We start from the raw sequence: 17135 nt of genomic DNA, 5'->3' as shown, positions 1-17135 counted from the left end.
ATAGGTGTAATAGATCGTGATGTAGAATCAGTTTGGGTGGAAAGAAATCGTGGGTGGGAGTGGTCTATAGGCTCCCGAAGAGTTGCCTTTCTGTAGGACAAGATATTAATCAGGAAATATTGGAGGCGTGTAAGAAGGGCACTGCAATTATCATGGGTGATTTTAATCTGCATATAGACTGGACAAATCAAATTGGCAAGGGCAACACGGAAGACGAATTTGTAGAGTACATCAGGGATTGTTACTTAGAGCAATATGTTGCAGAACCTACCAGGGAACAGGCTATTTTAGATTTGGTATTGTGTAATGAATATGTATGAATAAAGGATTAATAAGAGATCTCATAGTTAAGGATCCTTTAGGGAGAAGCGATCATAACATGGTAGAATTTCAAATTCAGTTTGAGGGTGAGCAACGCGGGTCTCAAACCAGTGTCTTCAACTTAAACAAGGGCAATTACAGAGGTATGAAGAAAGAGTTGTCTAAAGCGGACTGGGAAAATAGGTAGGAAGTCAGTAGATGAGCAGTGGCAGACTTTTAAGCAGATATTTCATAACACTCAACAAACATTTATTCCAGTCAGAGGAAAGGACTCAAAGAGAACGATGAACCACCCGTGGATAACAAAGGAAGTTAAGGAGAGTATCAAATCAATAGCAAAAGCGTACAATGTGGCGAAAACGAGTGGTAGCCAGAGAATTGGGAAGCTTTTAGAAACGGGCAGCAGATGACTAAAAAACTAGTAAAGGGGGAGAAAATTGATTGAGAGTAAATTGGCAAGAAATATAAAAATGAACAGTAAGAGCTTCTATAGGTATATTAAAAGGAAGAGAGTAGCTAAAGTAAGTGTGGGCCCCTTAGAGGATGAGAATGGGGAATTAATCACAGGGAACAGGGAAATGGCAGATAATTTAAACCAATATTTTGCAAGAGTCTTCATGGTGGAGGGCACTATAAACATCCCAACAATAATAGATGAGTAAGGTGTAAATGGGAGGGAGGAACTTGTAACAATCTCTATCACGAGGGAAAAGGTTCTGGACAAACTAATGGGACTAAAGACAGACAAGTTGCCAGGACCTGATGGCTTGCATCCAAGGGTTTTAAAAGAAGTGGCTGCAGAGATAGTAGAGGCATTGGTCATAATATACCAAAACTCACTGGATTCTGGTAGGGTACCAGCGGATTGGAAAACCGCTAATGTGACGCCCCTATTCAAGAAAGGAGGGAGACAGAAAGCAGGAAACTATAGACCAGTTAGCTTAACATCTGTCATTGGGAAAATGCTAGAGTCCATTATTAAGAAAGAAATAGCAGGACATTTAGAAAAGCATAATGCAATCAAACAAAGTCAACATGGTTTTATGAAAGGGAAATCATGTTTGACAAATTTGTTAGAGTTCTTTGAGGATATAACAAGCAGAATGGATAAAGGGGAACCAGTAGATGTTGTGTATTTGGATTTTCAGAAGGCGTTTGATAAGGTGCCACATAAAAGGTTATTGCACAAAATAGGAGCTCAGGGTATTGGGGGTAATGTGTTGGCATGGATTGAGGATTGGCTAACACACAGAAGGCAGAGAGTCGGGATCAATGGGTCTTTTTCAGGTTGGAAAGCCGTAACTAGTGGGGTGCCACAAGGATCAATCCTAGGGCCTCAGCTATTTACTATCGACATTAATGACTTAGAGGAAAGGACAGAGTGTCGAGTAACCAAATTTGTTGACGATACAAAAATAGGTGGGAAGGCATGTTGTGATGAGGACACAAAGAATCTGCAAAGAGATACAGATAGGTTATGTGAGTGGGCAAAAATTTAGCAGATGGTATTCAATGTGGGAAAATGTGAGGTAATCCACTTTGGTAGGAAGAATAAAAAGGCAGATTATTATTTAGATGGAGAAAGACTACAAAATACTGCAGTACAGAGGGATCTGGGTGTTCTTGTACAGGAAACACAAAAGGTTAGCATGCATGTGCAGCAAGTAATTAGGAAGTCGAATGGAATTTTGGCCTTTATTGCTAGGGGGTTAGAGTTTAAAAATAGGGAAGTCTTATTACAACTGCACAGGGTGTTGGTGAGGCCACACCTGGAGTACTGTGTACAGTTTTGGTCCCCATATTTAAGGAAGGATATACTAGCATTGGAGGCAGTTCAGAAAAGGTTCACTAGGCTGATTCCTGGGATGAAGGGGTTGTCTTATCAAGAAAGGCTAAACAGGTTAGGCCTTTATTCATTGGAGTTTTGAAGAATGAGAGGTAATCTTATAGAAACATATAAGATTTTAAGGGGGCTTGACAGGGTAGATGTTGAGAATATGTTTCCACTGGTGGGGGAATCTCAAACTAGGGGACATAGTTACAGAATAAGGGTGACCACCTCTAGGCGCTTACCCATTGTCTCTCGAGACAAGGAGGCCAAAGAAGAAGAAGAAGAAGGGGTCACACATTTAAAAGTGAGATGCGAAGGAATTTCTTCTCTGAGGGTGGTGAATCTCTGGAATTCTCTGCCTCAGAGAGTTGTGGAGGCTAGGTCACTAAATGTATTTAAGGAGGAGGTAGATAGATTTTTTGAAATCTCGGCGAATCGAGGGTTAGGCAGAGCAGGCCCGAAAGAGGAGTTGAGGACTGGGACAGATCAGCCATGATCTTATCGAATGGCGGGGCAGACTTGAGGGGCTGAATGGCCTACTCCTGCTCCTATTTCTTATGTTCTTATGTGCTGAGGGAGAGGTTCTCTTGTGGGCATCAGTCAATCATGCAGCAATTGCCTGGGCCTGATTCTTTACAAGGTACTTTCTATTGTAATGTTAATATTTTACTATTAAGACTGCGGGTGATTTGTTCCTTGTTACCTGCTGGAACAGGGGCGATTCTGAGAGATAACTCATGATAACCTGTCAGCACAGCTTCATGCTTCCATCAGAAAACCCTATTTTCAGTATTTTGAATGGCAGAATCTCACTCGTCTTCTCGCTCTTGGTTTGGGCTAAGGGGTGTGAGCCGGGGAGTGGGATTGACTGCATAGCTCTGTGGAGAGCCAGCATGGACTCGAATGGGCCGAATGGCCTCCTGTGCTGTGAATGACTCTCTGCCTCTATTTTCCCTATTGCTTGGTTGTGCTCTCTCGCGTTTCTGCTCTCCTGCACTCACCCCCTCCTATGTCTATTTTTTTGCTTTCTTGCAATCTTGTTCTTTTTTTTTCTGTTTTCCCCCCACATTCCCCCTCTTCCCCCCCCTCCCCCCCCCCCGTCTTTCTCCCTACAACGCTACCTCATCCAAATGGCCACTCATGATGTGCAAGTCTAGACAGTGGGTGCTGGACTGTTTGAGCATTGCAGGCCAGTCTGATCCTGTCCTCAACAAATATCCACCTGCACCCAGTGTCCAGCAAGGGTCACTGAAAAATTACTCCGGAGTGTGGACACTGCCTGATCAGTTTTTCTTTTTCCCCCTCCTCCCTAACCGAGGCCAATCATTAATGTCCTGACCAGTGCGATCAGCTAACTTGGCACCTTCTGGAGCTCAGGCCTCTTCTGGCCCATTCATTTCTTGTCCGATATTTCTGCTCCCTGAGCAATGCTGTGTTAAAGTTATTGTATTAACGTGGGGGGTGGGGGTGGAAATCGAGGGGGGCTGATGTTTACCCCTTGAATTTTTAAAAAGTGAAACGTTTGCACTGATCCCGGCACTGACCCTGATTGCTGCTTTTACAGAACCAGCACGATGAAATAAGGAAACAGCTTCGGGATCTGCAGCTTCAGCACAACAGCCTACAACTGGAACACCGGAAAGTAGCGGAAAGCCACAATCAGCACTATCTGCAACTTCATCAGCAGAAAGAGCTGGAGATCAGCACCTTACAAGGTATGTGAAAAACATCAGATTTATCACTGCTCTCGGGACCTTTTGTCTTTGGCGCTGTATACTCATCTGCGGGATAACTTACTATAATATATTTGCAGTGGGTGTGATTTCTCTTTCACTTTCTCTCTATGCTGTCTCAGTCATACAGAGGGTATTTTCGACACTAAACAGATCATGGGCAGGATATATAACTTGTACAGGAATTAGGAACAGCAGCCTCCTATACAAGTTCACCTTGCTGGAAGAGGACATTTTCACCTTTTGAGCTCTTTTCTGTGATCCATTGCAAGTTCTGGGAACTCAACCCCTACATTGATCCTAAGGAGCTGGCAACATTATATCTGATAGAATAATAGGAAGAATCTTTTCCAGAGCCGTTACAAGGCACAGAAAAGCTTCAAAAGAAGGGAAATTTGGCTATGCAGACTTTGTGTGTTTTTGATTTCGGATGAAGACAAAGAGATATCGGGCAGCATTGAGGACTAGTTCTGCTGTATGGAGCTTGGTGGAAGTGGCATGCTTACTGTTTACAAATAGAACTATCAGAATGATGACCAGTGCAGAAACCGTTGGGTTTTATCAATTGCTTTACTTTGTTAAGCCAGAATGTGAAGGAAAACAGATGACTTTTTCTCTCTCTCTCTCCACCCACCTAACCCAACCCAACCCGCACCCCCACCCACCCCCCCCCCGCTCTGTGTAATTTCTGTCATTGGGCTCAGACTGTTACCTTGGGCCATCTCTCCCTTTGCTGTGTTTGTTTTCTTGCTCCAGTTTTTAATTGATAGATTTGAGTTTCCTCTCCTTCCAGATAGCATCTTTAAGCTGAAACATGAAAGCAAGCAACTGCGGAGGGCCCACCAGGACATGCACCAGCAGCTCGCCGAGGCACAGGTACAGTCCAGTGAATCAAGCAGCTTTACTTCCTCTGTACAAATCTATTTCCCCAACTCTGAGTTTCCCAAACTTTGTTTTGGTGAGTTCCTTTTTGGAGATCCATATACATGACCCCACTGTTGCTAGGAAACCATAATTTTGTGTAATTACTGTTCGAGTTGATATAGCTGCAGCCCAGAATACTCGAGCAGTTTTGCCACTTTCACTGTTGTGCTCCCTTACACTTATTATGAGATCAAATCCTATCATCGGCTCGCTGCCGGGGAAAATCCTCGGATCCACTTCCACATTTCCATTATCGCTTCACTGAAAGTCTGGCAAAGTGGGAGCAGGTCTGCAGAATTTCCAAGCTGTTGCATCTGGTGTCGCCCTCTCACCCCGCTTTGGAAACCTCTTGCTAAATTAACCTGTGACTTATTGAATTACTAACTCCTCTGCACATTTTTGTGTCCTGACCAAATTCCTTTAATGCCTGCATTCCAATTGTTTGTGAGGATGATGACCAGGAACAGTCTCTACACTGAACCTTGTGAAGGTGCCATTAGTGATCCCATATGATCGCTCCTCTTCACTGGTGTGCCATATGGCCACTCCCATCATCCACCCTGTGGGCCACTTCCTCCAAGAATTCAATCAGTGTGGCAGACTGCTTCCTGAAGGCATTCTGATCATGAACGATTGTCGTAAATTCCCAAATGGTCCATTGGTGTCCTTTTTTAAGGAGCGAAGTCTGTTGTTGTTAACTCATCGGCCCTAATATGTGACTCCAGTCCGAAACTGCTACATTGGGGAAACAAATGCAGCAGTTCGGGAAGGTGACCCATCACCACCTCTCGGGCACCAAATGATGGCCAATATATGCTGGCCTTGCCCATATTCTGAGAATGATTTTTAAAACCTCCTGTTCTCCTGTATTGATGGTCTGTTTGATGTCTTTCAATCTAATTTCCAGTGGTGATTGTGCAGGTTCTTGAGGCAATGTGTTGAGACTGCCCTATTGTCCCTTTTGTGTATGTCCCTTACACCCAAGAGTAGGGTCAGTGCGGGGCCCCTTACACCCAGCAGGCAGGTCAGCTGCTGCTGATGGCTGCTTTTCGATGCTGTCAGATACGACTTCAATGAGGAAAGTGATTCAGTAATGTTGCTGCTGGGATCTTGTAACGGTAATGTGGAGCAAGCATATGTTTTCCCAGCTGCAGTGAGGAGTCTGTACTGAAGGGTTAGGTCCCTTTGGTTTGTGAATGATGTGGAGGTGTCAGGACAGAGTGGGAGCTAGTGATGGGCGAGTCAAACACAGCACCTACAATTCAGGGATATGGCACTTGTGAGCTAGGTATTGATGGAAGCGGGTGATTAACAGGTGTGTAAGTCTGGTTTGCGGGAAGGTTATAAGCACATTGCAGTTCTGTTGCTAACAGAGGGTAACATCTCTCTGATATTCTGCCGAAAATGAATGAATAGGTTGCTCTTTTCCATTCGTCACACTGTCCAGTCGGTATAGCTTTGCCTCGGGGTCCTTTCTGTTAGGGCTGAGCCTGAGCTACTTTTAGCTGATGTTGCCGATACATTGTGCAGGCTCACTTTGCTGCACCCTGGGCTTCGGATGAGGTTCTGCGACGGCTGGCAGCAAATGTTCTGACATCTTGGATGCGCTCTCCCAACGCGAACGTTTGATGCCAGGCTATAAATCTGTATTTTAACCTTCCTGCTGTCAGTCGAACGGCCCCTCTATGTAGAGCTTGTTATATCAGCGGAGGGAGGGGTGAGCTTTACAGGCATCTTCCACCAGTACGCTGCACCAACACTTCACCAGAATGAACCTGGGGCTGGGGAGACTGAGACCTGATGGGGAACTGGGCAACCTCGTGTTTATATTTCTTGGTGATGAAGAGATTAAGGGGCGATCTGATCAAATGTTGAAAAAAAAGGGGACTGACGGGCTATAGAAGAACTGAGGCCCATTAATGGGAAATTCCAAACAAGCAGTGTTGCAGTTATGGTGCTGCGTTACTGTGCAGGTTGGAATTCGGGTCCAGGGTTGTGGTGCAGAGTTGCGGTTACGGTGCAGGGTTGCAGTTGCAGTGCTGGGTTATTGTGCAGGGTTGACATTACAGTGCAGGGTTGTAGTGCTAGATTAGGGTTGGGATTACGGTGCAGGATTGTAGTGCTAGATTAGGGTTGGGATTACGGTGCAGGATTGTGGTGCTAGGTTAGGGTGGAGCGTTAGGGCCGTAGTGTAGTAAAGGGTCATTGTGCAATGCTGTCCCTTTCTGATGCTGGACTTGTTTGATCTGTGCTGATCAGGTAACCCGACCTGGATCCAGGGATAGGACGGCAGTCTCTTTGTCCCTGCACTTATTCACTGTGCGTAGTTACATATTGTGATCTGTGTTAAATCCAGTGGAGAAGACTGGCCTTGCTCTTGCTGTGTGCCCTTATTGGCCGAACCCCCTTGTTGCACAATCCTCGGCAGATACCAACTGTTCAACTGGAGTTCTGCTTTTATTTCTGACTCGCTCTGCAGGCTCAGGTGGAAGAGTTCAGGCAGCTGAAGGAAGCTCTTCATGCAATGCCAAGTTTCAAAAATCCTGGACTGAATCCAGGCATACTACAAGAACCAAATCAGGCACAACAAGAGCATCCCCGGGGTCCTGGCAGCAGCCAGTCACAGGTCACTGAACGGAAGGTACAGCTAATTTAAGACAAAGTTTCTCGTAAATTTTCACTTCAGATTTACTGATTAGTTGCTGAGTGACATAAATGTTAAAGACAGTTTGAAGCCCTGAGGGGTCCTGCTATTGCCAGCACTTTGATCCTGTTTCAATTCCTCAGGGTAGAAAGTTGGGATTTGCACTGTTGCAAGTATTTTGGGTAATGTCAGTACAGTAGTTAATGGGAATGATTTGAAGGGAGAATCACACACATTGCTGTTTTGTTTTGAAATAAGTTCTCATTTTCCCAGAGGTTTGGCCAGCTTGGTGATTACCATGATGGATGTGACTGGCCCCGAATCGCAATACTCCTCTGGAGAAGTATCCAAGGCAGTGCAAGGCTGAGTTGAGTAGGGTCGCAGGCCTGTGTCCAGGCAGTGAAACCAAGGTCTGGCATCCCCCTTCCCCGCCCCTTTACAGGCACAGAGAGGGTGAGGACATTACTCCAGACCGTACTCGTGAATTTTGCAATGAGGAGTCATCGAAGCCTTTAGGCAAAGGCCGAACACGTGACCCTCTGCCCTGCGTGTCTGATCCAGTTCTTTTTCCCTCCAAATGTTCTGAAATGTGCTTGCTGGCTGGGAGTTACTGGGGAACAGTGTTGTGGTATCCAGTGCTGGAGAGTTTTTCCAACAGGATTCTGTCTCCTGATGTCTGGTCTCCAGGTTGAGTAAGATGAGTTTGGATATAGAAGGCCTGTGGGCTCATTCAGTCTTCTCCTTCCAGCATAACAACCTGCTATCATGTCCCAGTTATTGCCTTAACATCCATCAGAACAGACAGATGGGACCTTGTCTTAACACCATCTGAAGGTGGCACATCTGACAGTGCAGCACGCCCTCAAGACTGCACTGAAGTGTCAGCCAAGATTAGCTGTTCAAGTGCTGGAGTGGGCTTGAACCCATCGGTGAGAGTGTTACCAACTGAACCAAGCTGACATTTGAGGGTGATGCGAGGACCTAATTTGCTTTTTTTGATCTCGGAAAGATTTTCCCTTAAATATGATTGGTGAAAAAGCGGAAAACATCGCTGTTTGCTCTTGTGGACAGTTAGATTCTGTTCCAAATTCAGCTCATCTAAGCTGTTTTCTTTGCTAAGCTGACTAGTTTACTGACTGGATCATTTCTTTAAGTTCTGTTCACTCAGCTCCCAGTTTTTGACTGGGATAGATTTCAAATCAAGACTTCCTTGTGTTGCCAGAGGTGAGAGTACCTATGTGGTCTGTCTGGGATGGTGTGAGTTCTGTTTATCAGGGACAATGTTGCTTGTCTGCTTTTAACCCAGTGGGAGATGTTGACATGTGGGTCTCGCCTCCTTGTGCCTGCTTCTGAATCCTCGGCAGGTCCTCTCTGTCTGAGTAAATGGTCAAATCCTTTAGCAGGACATGAACCCACAACCTTCTGACTTGGAAACAAGAGTCACTGTCAATTTGAGGCAAAATGACTCCTGGGTTGCACCAAATGCCATAATCCAGCAGAATTTGGAGCCATGTATAGAATTCCATTGAATTAAACCACGTCCCATTTGTTCCCATTTTACTGTAAACTCTCTGAATTACTGTGGAGCTGAGGTTTTGTGGCTGGAGAAAGAGTGCAAGTCATTGGCTTCCTTTCCATTAAGGGACAGCAGCCACTGGACGGGTTGATGGATGTGGGAGAGCGGCCTCTGACTCCCCAGCATAATGGAGAACTAGGTGTGAAGGAAGCTCTGGCCAAGGACCAGCCTAAAGAGCCTCTGCAGGAACGCTCCGCACACAGGGGTGTGCCGGTCTGGGATGCGATCAATCCAGTACGCCCACACGCTGAGGGTCCAAACCGCGTGCTCCGATTCACTAGAACCGTGAATAGCCTGCAGCCTGATAGCCAGGTGAGACCTCAATCCTCGTGTTAGCTTATTGTTGAGTAGGAGTTGAGCATCTCAGTTTGGTGGGGGGAGGGGGGGGGTGGGCTGCGGTAAATATCACTGGGGTTGATGGGGGAGGTGTAAAAACTGAGATAGTGGGTGCAATGGCAGCTGGTTTGTAAATCGGAGTGCGAATCTGATGCTGTTCTTTTGGGGATTTAAAGGCCAGTAATTTTGCAATGGAACTTTGTACAGAGGGATCGCATGGGTTGGTGGGCAGGGGGTTAAGTGGGTCTTAGTAACGACATATCCTAGGGGATACAGTGGGATGGGATTGTTGAACTCATTGTTGATCTGGAAGCTCTTAAAGTGCCTGATTGAAAGATTGAGGTGCAGTTCCTCCAGCTTCCGCTGAGCTTCGTTCGAACAGTGCAGGAAGCTGAAGACAAATTCTCGGCCCACTCCCACTCTGTCCTTGCCCCTGGACTTGTCCCATCAGCCCTTCCGTCATTAAATCACTCCAGCATTCCACCGTATCACAGACCTTCCCTTTTGTTCTTTCCTCCCCTAGTCCCCTTTCCCTGCCTCTGTATTTGGTTAACACCTCTTGCATCTCCAACTTTTTCCCATTCTGACAAAAAGTCATCGACCTGAAACATTAACTCTGTTTCTCTCTCTATGCTGTCTGCCTGTTGAATATTTCTAGCATTTTCTGTTTTTGTTTCCCGTGTATAAATTTGGCCTGGAATGAAAGTGAATGGATGAAATAGAAATTTAGAGCTGATGCTTTTGTTGGTGTACTTGTGACTCACGATTGCAATTGGCTCTATGGTCTGGTCCCCTTCACTACGCTCTAGGTGCAGCTTGCTGACTGCACTCACAATGTGACACTCTGTTGAGTCCGATACAATTGTTATGATCCCTGTGGAGACCAACAAACAAAGAACCAAATTTACCAAAAAGTTCCAATTTTTAAAAAAAGCACATGGCAAGATTTCACTTTTATAACCTTTACTCTAGCAACCAAACCAAAATCAACATAAAATAAACATTAAATAACAGATAAATTACAGATAGTTTACAGATTACGTGAACTATCCGATACAACAAAGATAAATCTCGTAGATTTACTGGGCAGTCCACTCAGCTGCTGTCATAGAGTCCAAGATGAAGTCACCATTTTAAGGCCTTCTTATCGATAGCGAGTGTTGCAGTCTTCCCTTCAGCGTTTCGGTCTTGTCACCTCTCACACCTCCTCGGCCCTGCTCCAGACAGTCTTGATGGTGTGGTTCCATCAGCATTTCTTTAAGTCACCAAAAGCAGCTGCTGTAACTCGTATTTGTTAATCGCAGTCTCCCAGAATCGGGTTTCAGTCTCGGCAACTTGTCTACCAAGCACACTGCTTGCAGCCTGTGTGAACTCTGCACTCGTATAATCTGAGCTTGGATAGCTCTAGTCAAATGACTTTTTTAAATTCGTTTGTGGGATGTGCGCGTCACTGGCTAGGCCAGTATTTACTCCCTAATTCTCCTTGAGGCCATTTCAGAGGGTATTTAAGAGTCAACCACATTGCTGTGGGTGGAGTCACATGTAGGCCAGACCAGATAAGAACAGCAGATTTCCTTTCCTAAAGGACATTAGTGAACCAGATAGGTTTTTATAACAATTAACAATGGTTTCATGATCACCACTAGCTTTTAATTCCAGATTTATTAATTGAATTCAAATTTCATCATCTGCTGTGGTGGAATTCGAACCCATGTCCCCAGAGCATTAGCTTGGGCTCTGGATTACTAGTCCAGTGACATTACCACTACGCCACCGCCTCCCCAGTATCTGGTTCTCCCCAGAACCCTGAAGTTTTTAGTTTCACTTTTAGGTTTGGGACTGTCTCAAAAAAAAAAAACAAGCTTTGAAACCAAAGTCTGTGCACCTAACATAATTCAACAAGTTGTCTGTTCAGACAACAGTCTGCACACGCTCTTCCACTGGTCTCACAAATCATGGACTTCATCACCCAGTCAGCGGGCTCAGCACCAAAAAATTATTGTTAGTTGTCCCCACGTTTCCTCCTTTTAAACATGTTAAAAGTAAAGGTGAGGCAAAGGAAAGCGAGAAGGAGCAGTGTCCTGGGGATTGCTCCTGTACAGTGTGAACTCCCAGCCATAAGTACTGGTGTGTATTGGATTCTCATCTCAATGAGGACATAAGAAATAAGAGGAGTAGACCACACAGCCCCTCAAGCCAGCTTCGCCATTCAATAAGATTATGGCTGATCTGATCTTGACCTCAACTCCACTTTCCTGCTGCCCCCCCCATAACCCTCCACTCCCTTGTAGTTCAAAAATCTGTCTCCCTCAGCCTTGGATATATTCAATGACCCAGCCTCCATTGCTGTCTGGGGTATAGAATTCAAAAGATTCACGACCCTCTGAGCGAAGACTTTCCTCTTCATCACCGTCTTAAATGGGCAACCTCTTATTCTGAAACTTTGTCCCCTAGTTCTAGATTTCCCCCAGGAGGATAAACCTCCTCACAGCATCTACCCTGTCAAGCCCCCTCAGAATCTTGTATGTTTCAATAAGATCACCCCTCATTCTTCTAAACTCCAATGAAGAAGAGAGACTGGATAGGCTAGGGTTGTTTTCCTAGAGCAGAGAAGGCTGAGGGGGGACCTGTTTGTGGCCTACAAAATTATGAGGAGCATTGCTAGGTTAGATAGGAAGAAATTTTTTCCCTGAGCGGAGGGGTCAATAACCAGGGGGCCTAGATTTAAGGGAAGGGGCAGGAGGTTTGGAGGGGATTTGAGCAAACATTTTTTCACACAGGGTGGTTGGAATCTGGAACGCACTGCCTTAGGAGTTGTTCGAGGCAGGAACCCTCACAACATTTAAGAAGTATTTAGATGAGCACTTGAAATGCCAAAGCATACAAGGCTACGGGTCAACTGCTGGAAAATGGGGTTAGAATAGATAGGTGCTTGATGGATGGCGCAGACATGGTGGGCCGAAGGGCCTGTTTCGGTGCTGTATAACTCTATGACTCTGAGTCTAGGCCCAACTTGCTCAACCTTTCCTCATAAGACAACCCCTCCATCCCAGGAATCAGCCGAGTGAACCTTCCCTAAACTGTCTCTAATGTAAGTAGTGCCAATCTCCCCCTCTGAGCTGGTTCTGGGGGAGGGAGAGTCATTCTACTGTTTGAGCACAGTATCTCTGGTAGAATGCAGGTAAAAGTCATCATTATTTCCTGATCTTGGGGAGAAGGAGCTTCTGGCTCACTGGGAGGTCCCCAGTGATCTATTTACTTTGGCCCTATCTTTGAAGGTGATGACAGATGGAATGGGAATGTGGTGACTAGGCTGTGTGTGGGATTTTAGAATCCCTGCAGTTCGAAGGTTAGGCTGCTTGTGTCATTGAAAACTGTAGCGAAAAGCACTCATAGTTTGGCTGGAAAGGAAGAGAGTCATCCTGTACGCAAACTGCCTTATCTATGAGTGCATGCTATAGCTTGAGTATTTTTTCTCTACTATTATATATCGTGTGACAGTCCTCACATTGAACCGCCTTCAGTTATGGAGGTCAGTCAGCATCTGCAGAGAGAACAGACAAGTCAGTATTTGAGGTGGAGATCCTCAACATCAAATGTTAACTTACCTGTTTGTCTCCAACGATGCTGACTGTCTGACTGACTATTGACGAAGGTGTTTCGACAACTTTCTGTTTTTGTCTTGGGTTTTCGGCATCTGTATTATTTTTGCACTTTTTGTTAATTCATGTGTCACAAAGCTTTTGGGAGGGAAGGAGCAAGGGGAGGGTGCGAGACTGTGTAAGGCCTTTCCACTCTCAGTGAGCTGCAGTAATCTGGGGGAATGCGCTCAAACGTTGTCAATATTCACTGATGCTGGGCAGCAGGAAGTCGCCGGAGATCTATTTATGAGGGTCCTGTGTTTTTCTTCATTGATGCAGGATACGAAGGTGAAGGCTGATGGGGTGGATCAAACACATGGTGTCACTGTTGAGCAAGACCACATACTGCTGGAGGGAGAGACAGTTGCTGGGAAACAAGAGACTCTCATAACCAGTGAGAAGAAATCAGACAGTCGTACAATCAACCATCAGACAAAAGTGAAGAGGTATGTACATAGAGACCTGTTACTGCCTCTAGTGAGAATGTGAAATATTCTGATTTGATTGGTCTCGTAGGTTAGAGGGATAGGCAGTGAATAATTCATAACTTGTATCCAGTATTCTCCCCATCTCTTCTGAAGGTGCTGGCTCCATTTTATGGTATGGGTTCCACTGGTGCTGACTCGCATTGAGTTACAGGTCCCATGGACACTGACTCTCACTGGGTTCAATGGACACTGATTCACTGGGGTATTGGTTCAATGGACACTGATTCACTGGGGTATTGGTTCAATGGACATTGATTCACTGGGGAATGGGTCCCATGGACACTGATTCACTGGGGAATGGGTCCCATGGACACTGATTCACTGGGGAATGGGTCCAATGGACACTGATTCACTGGGGAATGGGTCCAATGGACACTGATTCACTGGGGAATGGGTCCCATGGACACTGATTCACTGGGGAATGGGTCCAATGGACACTGATTCACTGGGGTATGGGTCCCATGGACACTGATTCACTGGGGTATGGGTCCCATGGACACTGATTCACTGGGGAATGGGTCCCATGGACACTGATTCACTGGGGAATGGGTCCCATGAACACTGATTCACTGGGGAATGGGTCCAATGGACACTGATTCACTGGGGTATGGGTCCCATGGACACTGATTCACTGGGGTATGGGTCCCATGGACACTGATTCACTGGGGTATGGGTCCCATGGACACTGATTCACTGGGGTATGGGTCCCATGGACACTGATTCACTGGGGTATGGGTCCCATGGACACTGATTCACTGGGGTATGGGTCCCATGGACACTGATTCACTGGGGAATGGGTCCCATGGACACTGATTCACTGGCAGCACCAACTTTCCCAGTCAGCTTTTATTCTATTTTATGGTGCATGTACACATTAGGTGAGGACAGGCTTGGGCTTGGCTGTGAAGCCCCCAGAGTTGAATAACTTTGACATTTGCTGTCTGGACTCACACGTAAATAATGAGCACTTGGATATAGTACCACAGGATTGGTTTCTACCCAGCACGAGTCAGTACCTTCAGGAGGGAGGGAAGAAAATTAATTGCTGGAGGGGATTTAAAAAATATCTATTTAAAATGAATATAAATTCCTCCTTTACAATGTGCTAATCTTAAACCGGTTCCTGGAAGAGAGTAAACCGATAAGTAAACGACTTCTGTTAACCTGAGACGTTATTTAATTGGGTTGCCATGTCATTTTATTCACCTTTTTTGTTTTGCTGATAGGTGGGATGAGATTACTAATGATCTGAACAGGGGCACTGACTTTAAACTGCACAGTCAAATGGAGCTGCTTCAAATCCCCCTTGTGCAGAATCATCAAGCGATTCAGACACCTCCTATTCAGATCACTAGGAGACACTGGAGTCCCAGACATCAAAATGCCAACTGGCATTTAGACCGTGTGAGTGAAGCAAGAGAAGAGCCTGAGGGGGAGGATGAAAGGACAGGTAAATGACCATGGGTGCTGATTATTTATCTCAATGCAATATTCACCGTAACAACAATTTAACAATAGCCTAGCAGTAAAATATGTGATCCTTGCAGCTGTTACTTGAAATGTCGGTGTTTGTGTGTCTGTCATGTGCTTTCTCTTGCTCCATCTCTTCCACTCACTCTCTCTTCCTTCCTGTTCCAGTTTATCTCTCTCCCTCTTCCCATGTCCCCTTCTCTCTCCCTCCCCTCTCCTACATAACTGGAGATGTTTGACATTGGGACTGCCATCATGGGCTTCTATTCCTGCCTATTCAAACGTAAACCAGCGCATCCCCAGTAAAAGCTACTCTTTCTGTCCCCACACTGTCCCCCAGAGATCTGTCTTTGGTCCCCTCCCCTTTCCAATCTATAAACTGCCCCTTGGCGATATCTTCCCCAGGCGCAGGGCTGAGGTCTGCAGGTGGAGGGAAATGTTCCTTCTAACTTCTGTTTGCTTGCCGTACTGCGCAGTCCCTTTGACATTGACCCACAGCCGCGCTTACGCGCATCGTAAAGGGAATTTTACTTGTGCCCGGCTTGTTTATTCCCTGCATGGCACATTGCCGATTGCCATGCAGCTGCTCACCCGCACAGCTCAAAGGGAAAATCGGTGGAGGGTCAACTCTCTGACATCTGAGTTGGATAAGTCACAACTTCCGCAAGCTAGTGGCTTGTGTATTTTGAGCTGAATACTGTCTGTAAAAGCAACCAATAGCTTCAGGTGCATCTATCTAACTTTTATACATTTCAAATCTTGCATCTGTTTGCACCTGATGTCTGACTTCATGCTGTTACCTTTCTTGGAACAATTCGATCATCCATTCCCTGTTTCTAATGGAGTTTGCGTATGTAAACCTCACTGTGACTGTTGAAGGCTGGTGCTCGTTTCCTGAGCAAAGAGGAGGCTGAGGGGTCACCTGATTGATTTCTTTATGATTCTGAAAGGATTTGATAAAGGAGACGTAGAGAAGATGTTTCCATTTGGGTGGTTGGAACCGATACGTTTAAGGGAAGCTCGATAAACACATGAAGGAATAGAAGGATATGTTGGTCAGGTGGGTGGAGGTTTGTGCCGAGCGTAAACACTGACCTAGACCAGTTGAGCCTGATGGGCTGTTTCTGGGCAGTAAATTCTATGTCAAGTCTATGTAAACATTGAGAAAGAACTTGTTTTTATGTAGCACCTTTCCCAACCAAAGAATGTCCCAAAACATTTCACAGATAATGAAATGCATTTGAAATGCAGTCACTGTTGTAATGTAGAAAATGGGGCAATGAATTTGCACACAAAGCAAGATCCCACAAACAGCAATGAAGTAAGGGACCGGATGATCTGTTTTTGGTGGTTTTGACCAGGACACCAGGGGAGAACTCATCTGCTCCTCTTCAACTAGTGCGAGGGGATCTTTATGACTGCCTGAGTGGGCAGCCAGAGAGTCAATTTAATCTTCATTTTTTTTCCCCCCTTTAAATTTCTTGTCTCTCCCAACTTCAGTCGTCTTGTCCAGTCCTCCCTCGCACTCAAAACCCCCTCAAACTCTTTCTTCCCCCCCGCCCTCCCAGCTGAAGGAGTCCAAACCAATGACTTCCAGAATATTTTGTGTTCCACCTACCCTTTGTGCCACAATTGATGATACAGCCAGCTAGATCCTAAAGTCTAGAATTCCGAATCAAAACCACTCTTCCTCTTTGTTCTCTCTCCACCTTTAAACTGCAGGTGTAAGACCTGCTACAAATGACCAACTTCCCTTTACCCCCGTGCTTGGTGTCACCGTCCCCCTCCCACCCCTCTATGCACAGTGTCACCGTGGCCACTCCCACCCCATGCTTGTTGTCACCATGCCCCTTACTCACCACGCTTACCCCCACCCCCCCCCCACCCTGCTCAGTTTCCACCATGCCCCTTTTCCCTCCATCGTCCACCCGCGCCCCCCCCCATGCTCTGTGTCACTGTGTCCTTTTTCCCCCTGTGCTCTGTCATTAACAGTTTTTGATCTCGGGTTGCCTCGTGGTCTTGTGCCTGTTTCTGCTGCAAACAATGGGTGAGTGTGAGGCTGAGAAGGATCCTGGTGAATAGAGACAGGTTAGCGATCTGCTCCATGGCTCAGGTGCCATGTACCCATACTTTCCTTCTTTCATAGTTACTGACTTCCTGTTGACCGTCAC

General features: G+C 45.9%; 1 protein-coding gene across 5 annotated transcripts in view; it reads left to right on the top strand.

The window, feature by feature from the left end:
* LOC137352160 (Golgi integral membrane protein 4-like) overlaps window positions 1-17135 on the top strand; it is a 54508-nt gene that overhangs the window by 26808 nt on the left and 10565 nt on the right. The window contains exons 5-10 of one of the 5 annotated variants that reach the window (XM_068017320.1): window positions 3717-3867; window positions 4679-4761; window positions 7289-7450; window positions 9105-9341; window positions 13286-13452; window positions 14721-14944. In XM_068017320.1, the coding sequence (XP_067873421.1) occupies window positions 3717-3867; window positions 4679-4761; window positions 7289-7450; window positions 9105-9341; window positions 13286-13452; window positions 14721-14944 (1024 nt within the window). Of the gene's footprint in view, window positions 1-3716; window positions 3868-4678; window positions 4762-7288; window positions 7451-9095; window positions 9342-13285; window positions 13453-14720; window positions 14945-17135 lie in introns of all 5 variants that reach the window. The other 4 variants (XM_068017319.1, XM_068017318.1, XM_068017322.1 and 1 more) reach the window with 4 other exon arrangements.

Source organism: Heterodontus francisci, chromosome 37 (genome assembly GCF_036365525.1).
Source record: "Heterodontus francisci isolate sHetFra1 chromosome 37, sHetFra1.hap1, whole genome shotgun sequence".
NCBI lineage: Eukaryota > Metazoa > Chordata > Chondrichthyes > Heterodontiformes > Heterodontidae > Heterodontus > Heterodontus francisci.
The sequence above is the reverse complement of the archived record's forward strand: the minus strand, read 5'-3'. Positions and strand labels throughout refer to the sequence as shown.